The sequence below is a fragment of the Cyphomyrmex costatus genome, unplaced genomic scaffold, assembly GCF_001594065.2.
Source record: "Cyphomyrmex costatus isolate MS0001 unplaced genomic scaffold, Ccosl1.0 scaffold3, whole genome shotgun sequence".
NCBI lineage: Eukaryota > Metazoa > Arthropoda > Insecta > Hymenoptera > Formicidae > Cyphomyrmex > Cyphomyrmex costatus.
The window spans coordinates 20,320-27,394 of NW_017277124.1; the positions used below are offsets into that span (position 1 = coordinate 20,320).

The 7,075-nt window shown below is 36.6% G+C and overlaps 2 protein-coding genes across 2 annotated transcripts in view; both read left to right on the forward strand.

Moving 5' to 3' along the window:
- Positions 1-318: 318 nt before the first annotated feature.
- On the forward strand, positions 319-1,515 carry LOC108775342 (uncharacterized). Its single transcript, XM_018541671.1, has one exon. The coding sequence runs from the start codon at positions 319-321 to the stop codon at positions 1,513-1,515; it is 1,197 nt and encodes a 398-aa protein (XP_018397173.1).
- A 944-nt stretch (positions 1,516-2,459) lies between these two features.
- The window catches only part of LOC108775343 (chymotrypsin-1), a 17,328-nt gene continuing 12,712 nt past the window's right edge, over positions 2,460-7,075 (forward strand). The window contains exon 1 of the mRNA XM_018541672.1: positions 2,460-2,801. Coding sequence (XP_018397174.1) covers positions 2,460-2,801 — 342 coding nt within the window. The remainder of the gene's footprint in view (positions 2,802-7,075) is intronic.

Genomic DNA, 7,075 nt, shown 5'->3' on the forward strand with positions numbered 1-7,075 from the left:
GGCCGACACAGATCATTTATCTTCCGATCATCGCACGGAGCATTACGAATCTAACGATACGCATCGTCGATCAAAACGGGCGGTTGCTCGATTTTCGCGGAGAAGAGATCACCGTCAGATTGCACGTGCGACGGCGACAGCGATAACGCACGCGCGTGAGATGCTCGTGTCGAACCAGCAGATAGATAACGTATCCTTCGCGCCGCTCGACAGTACTCGCTCATCCGAACGCATCGAAAAGAAGAACAAGAGGCTCAGTGCATCGAACGTTGAGTTTTTAAAATCTCTGGGATTCGCGGTGCACAACTTTTGAAAAAGATGACCGACATTCTAAACGTCAAGGACGAGCCAGTCTTCGACGATCGCATCGTCAAGATCGAGACTCACACGTACAACCCGTTCGCCAACACGACGTTTGGACACAGCGATGAGATACGAATACCAATACAACAACAAGATCTGTACACGCTGCCGTATGAAAGTTTTCTGTACATCGAAGGAAAATTGGCAAAGACCAAAGTGGTACCGAACGCCGACGTGGCACTGGGAAATAATTGCGTCGCTTTCATGTTCGATGAGATTCGCTACGAACTCAACGGCGTGGAGATTGATCGCAACAGAAACGTGGGAGTAACTAGCACGCTCAAAAACTACGTGACGGTGTCATCCGACAAAAGCGTGATTCTGCGAAACGCTGGCTGGGATCCGCAGACAGAGGATGATGGATACTTTAATTTCTGCGTACTGCTCAACGTACTACTGGGATTCTGCGAGGATTACAGACGCGTGGTGATCAACGCTCGTCACGAGTTGATTCTGATACGAGCGCGCAACGACGTGAATTGTCTGTTGGGAAATTGGACGGTGGAGCCGAAGCTTGAACTGTTCAAGATTCAATGGCGAATGCCGCACGTGGTATTGAGCGAGATAAATAAGCTGTCGATGCTACGGGCCTTGGAGAGTGGACGATACCTGAGCATGCCTTTTCGCTCGTGGGATCTGTACGAGTACCCGCTTTTACCGAATACGACGAAGCATTCCTGGGCTATGAAAACTGCGACTCAGCTGGAAAAACCGCGATACGTCATCTTTGCTCTGCAAACGGATCGAAAGAAGATGTCCGAGGATACGAGCCGATTCGACGACTGTAAATTGACCAACGTGAAACTCTACCTGAACTCGGAATGTTATCCGTACGACGACTTGAATCTGGATTTCACTAAAAACAAATGGGCGATTCTGTACGACATGTACGCGCGTTTCTGCAAGGGTTACTACGGATACGAGTATCTCGAACCGAATCTCACCGTTACGACTTTTTTAACGAACGGTCCGTTCGTAATCATCGATTGCTCTCGACAGAACGAATCGGTCAAGAGCGCGACCGTGGACGTGCGAATGGAATTTGAGTTCAAGGAGAACGTACCCGCGAATACTACCGCGTACTGTCTCATCATACACGATCGCGTGGTCGAGTATAACCCGCTGACCAACGTTGTGCGCAAAATCATCTAAGCGCGCGATATAAAAATCTACGATACGTCGACATCGTTCGCAGTCTTCTTCATCTCGATGACATGCGTGTACGAGCAGCGATGGAATATCTACAAATTGCTGCGGAACGAGTACAAGGACAATTTTATAAACGTTGGACCGCTAACGATCAGAATCTGCACGCATAACGACGTTACGCTCGTACGACTCGAATCTTCGACCGTACACATGACGATGATCGAATCAACGCTGCGCCGAATGTTCGATCTCGACGGATGCATCGACGTAACGTTCGAACGATTAGCCCGACTCGTTGATACGGTCGATGTCAAGTATACGCGCTTCTCCAACGTCGCGAACGCTATACGCAAGAACGATATCTTTGACAAACGCCAGCTCGTTGATTGCGAGCTCTTGGCTTTAGTTTTTAATACGTAAGAAAAAATTACTGTATAAAAAAAATTACTATGTAAAAAAAATATACGAATATATATTCTTTGTATCCATTATTTTATTCGTACTTTCTTTACTCTCCTACCGAAAAGACGAATGTGTGTTCGATGAATCCTATGCCTCTACGCGCTATCGCTCTGTTTACACAAACAGCTCTACTTACCGCAAAGCCTCTTCAAGTGTCAGATCATTTTTCACCAAATTAATTGCCTATGGGCCAATCATAGGCTTGGCTCTAGCGAAGAATGCTTTTCAGCGTCAGTATTCCTTTGTCTCACGGACGGTTGACGTCTGTTTCGACTCCGCAGTTCATTTTCAGTTCATTGTCAATTTGCATCGCATCTTCGTTTTAATATTTTTTATACGGTTTACAGTAAACAGTGATCTGACCGTGTCAACCTCCAAAAATATTTAATTATTTGGAGGCGACAACTGTTATAACTATAAGCAAGGAATACTAAGTGCGCTTGTTACTAAGTGCGTGTGTGAGTGCGCGCTTGTGAAAAAGAAATATGCGTCTACTAGAGCCGCTTAAAAAACAACTTTTTGGGGAGGAAGAGGAGGATTTTACTCCTCAAGAGGAGGAGGTGATAGAGGCAGAGGTGGAGGTGGAGAACGAGGAGGAAGAGGAGGATAACGACACCAACGACGGGGAGGAGAACGTCGACGAGAACATCGAAGGGGAGAATAACGAGGAGGAAGATCCTCCCCCCATCCCGATTGACCTAGATCAGGTCGACCCCGACGACCTCATCCGCTTTGGCCTGCATCTCATGCAGGTGGACGACGAGGCGGAGCTATTCTACCTCCTCGTCAACCTGTATGAGGAGGAGGAGGCGGCTGAATTGGAGGAGGTTGATTAAATCAACCGGGGGAGTGTGCCGCAGTAAGTAAAAAATTATTTATCTACTTATTCTTCTTCTTCTTCCTTCACCTCCCTGTCTCATTTGAACGCGATTATTTATGTTTTCTTTCGTTCGCTTTTTGCAATAGACATCCTGGCAGATACAGAAGTACGAACTACGAACGATAGAGAGTGTGTTCGACGGAAGCTTGCTCGTGATTGGTCGAGATATAAAGCGCGTTTTACATAGGTGCGTTCGTGCGAAATAAGTAACTATTGCTAAACGAAATATTACGATTACGATTTACAGAAAAACATATTCATACATAACATAAATATTTAAAAATTTAAAATTAAAAATTAATAAGAAGGCTCTATATGTATAAAACAATATAAAAATGTAACCAGGGCGTAGAGCCAATTTAATCTAACAAATTATTTTAATTCATATATTAATACAATAATACAAATTCAGACGTTTCGACACCGATCGAGTCATTTTCAATGATACAACAATCTACATTAAAATTAAACTATCGTTATACAATCTTCATAATACTAAAAAATCATAGATTCCGTGTATACATTTTGAACTTGGACTTCATATGTGTTTTTTTATCTTTGATTCTGATAAAAATATAAAATTTAACATTGTTTAAAAAATTCAAATACTAAATGTCTTATTAACCTTGTCACAAAATATTAAAATCTAATACAAATATAAAAGTCATATATACCTTGTCAAAAATAAAATAAAAATTGTGATAAATCCATGTGTACAAGTAATCCTGCGTCAATTTATTATAAAATATGTTAGGTGTAATAAAATAAGATACTTTGCAGCTGTCAAAAACACGTATCAATGCTAAAGAAGATAAAATAATGTCGTTGGAATAGAAAGTCAAAGGATATAATAATAAAAATAACAAGGAAAGACAGATTTAAGACGAAGATAGGGAATGTATCATATTGGTGTACATTTCTGGCAATGACTCTGTGTCATTTTGTCTGTTTATACCGTGTGTCTGTTTTTTAATGTGTACCATTTCAGATATTAATCTCTTTTTATACGAAGGTTCGATATCTAAAATTTCAACATTATCCCATTTAAAATTATGATTTAACTTTAATCTATGTTCTGTTATTACAGAAGGAGATTTTGATACTTTATTAATATCTGAAACATGTTCTTTTAGTCTCATTTTTAATTGTCTTTTAGTTTGTCCAACATAACTAGCAAATATTTAAAACTATAAAGTCATCTCTCTGACGTTGGATAGTTAGATTTATTTAATAACCTTTATGATGATTTAATAGCACAAATACATATAATTGATAATATTTTTTATAGATATAATATGATCCATGAAAAAACACGAAGAATCGTCGAAAGAACCTTTGGAATATGGAAACGTAGATTCCCTTGTTTATCAAAACTTTTATTAAAAAATTAAGATATAGATGTGTAGATTAATACCAAATGATACGTTCGAATTTGAAATTGTTTGCTGACAAATAAGCACGTCAATGTCTTGGGACCGACTGATCCAAGGTCTTCGATTGTTATAGCATGCGCTGTTCTTCACAATCTCTCGCTAATATATAATAATATTATGGAAGAAGAAGAAGAAGTAGAAAATATAAATCAAAATGACGAAGTTCCGCCACTTCCACCTCACTGGCAACCAGGGGACGGTTTCCTTGTGCGAAATGCTGTTATTGAACGATTGTTCAGATGAAAAATTCGACTCTAACAAGTTTTATTTTTTTGCGAAATGTATTAATATATACACAACATACACACACACACACATGTATGTATATATGTATGTATGTATGTATGACTAATTGACTTTAATTGACTGGCGTACACAAACATTTGGTACCTTTTAATTATAATGTATAGCTTTTAATGTACTAAAGAAGTTAAATGTAATGCTGCCTGAAATAAATTAAATAAAACATGTATAAAGTATAAATACAATTTATTGTATTATTTAAAGCGTAATTTATTTTTGTACATCTTAAACATAATATCACTTTTGAATAAGAAACAGAATATTACATAATATTATATTATTACAATGTTATATCCAAATATATGTTATTGTTGAATCATTTCATCACAGAACATAAACAAAAATTACATTAGTAACATATCAGTAAATAATAATATTTAGAGCAAAATAAACTTAAACAAAGGAAAATAAAAATAAAATAAAACATAATATCTGTACATAGTTGTACTTTTTACGCGCAATTAACCAATGCAGGAAGCACAGCCTTTTGCATAACGCATGATGCATAGTGAGTCCACAACCTTGCTTTAAAAGGGCTTAAGTTATAAGTCGAAAGAGATTAAATGACAATAATTTCTGTCTGTTTTTGCGTACGCTTTAACCTTTAGACTTAAACAAATTGAGCAAAACTTAATTCTTATAGTCTAAAAGCAAGGTTGTGAACCGAGTCTTATCGTCACTTACAATTTACAGCTTACGGCTGATGGCCTCTTGAAACAATTTTGTGAACTTAGCCTAAGAAAATAAACGTGCCAGAGTTTTTCATTTTTGTCTCCTAGGTAGAAATGAAGGACACTCTGATTGGTTTAGGTATGATCAGGCCCTAATATTCTGACTAAAGGTACAATTTCATGCTGACGCTTGACGCTAAAAATGAGCGTCTAGCGTCAGCATGAAATTGTACCTTAACAGTCTTCTCTTATAACAGTAAAATTTATTTTTTAATGGGTAAATTTATATTTTCCTTATCCACAATTCGATACTTCTTAACTCTGATTTCTTTATTTCTATTTCTAATTTTTGTAAAACTTTTAAATGGTTTAATTGCATGTCGTTAAACAATTTTAAATGCTCCTCTTTCATAAGTACTACTTTTTCTTCGTGTTTTAACTTAATGTCTGCTAATGCTTCTTCTTGTCTTATAATGTTATGTAGTCTTTGTATTCGTAATTCTTCTTCTACATTTGATACTTCCAGTAAACCTTTCTTTTTCGTTTCAAAATATGTGGTTTCTTTTTATCATCATTTAAATGTATTTTTGGCATATCTAAACTGTGTGATGTCATCAGTTTTTCTTTACAGCCTCCTACAATAGTAAATGTGTTTACAAAATATAAAGAGATGGTATTATAATTACATTTTGTACTTGCCATAGTCAAAGAAATACGTTTTAATTAAGAGATAAATATGTAATACAAATAATATAAAATAATACCTGGCGAAGCAGTAGTACTTTCTACATCACTTATGTTTATCACATGTTCTGTATTAGATAATTCTTCTACACCTTCGTCAGTACATATAAGATCGAACACCAAGTCACGTTTATCTAAAATACATGAAATAATAAAAGTTCATGTTTTCATGTTTATCAAATGCGCATGCAGCTAGACCGAGATGGCTTAGCATTAACATTAACGTATTGCACATATGACAATGTCTTACTTTCAGCGATCTGTAGTATAAAAGTTACAAAATATTCTCTCGAAAATTATGCTCCAAAATCTTAACAGTTATAAGTCTAAAAGTCTAACAGTTAATTTATAAATATACGAGTATAATATACCTTCAATTTCAGTTTCTGTATTATCATATTAGATGAAAATATTACTGGTGCGGTGTGTGTGTTTTCATCAAATGGGGTGCGATATTGGCAATATCGGGATCGACTTCTATTTTTGTCTCCTGTGGTTCTCCACCAGTTGCCATAAGTGACTGTTTCTCCTTTGTTAATGCTTCTCGTTGATATTGCTTCAGATTTGCCCATAATTTCTTTAATTGCTGAACAGTTCTCTATTATCAAAATTATTTATAGAACTATTTGATTTCATATAAGATATATTACACTAAAATTAAAAAATAGCTAATATGAAAAAAGCTTATTTAAGATAAATGAACTACAATCACGATACTTTTAAATATAAATAAAAATATTGCAAATTAAATAATGCAAATAATGAAAAAATGTTAATGCTAATTAGTAAACCAATACTTAAACTTGAAACAACCTAATTTCCGCGCGGATCAGCTCGTCGTAAATTTCGCTAGTCGCGAAAAAGGTTCGCACGGGAAGAGAGAATGCAGAAACTAATAATTAGACAGTAATTTAAGACAAGAGACAGAAACGTTTATTGCGTGTATCGTGTATATTTACAAATGTGTGTGTGTGTGTGTGTGTGTGTGTGTGTGTGTGTGTGTGTGTGTGTGTGTGTGTGTGTGTGTGTGTGTGTGTGTGTGTGTGTGTGTGTGTGTGTGTGTGTGTGTG

Excerpts from the sequence above, each read along its gene's own strand:
- LOC108775342 (XM_018541671.1), top strand. The coding sequence starts at position 319 with ATGACCGACATTCTAAACGTCAAGGACGAGCCAGTCTTCGACGATCGC.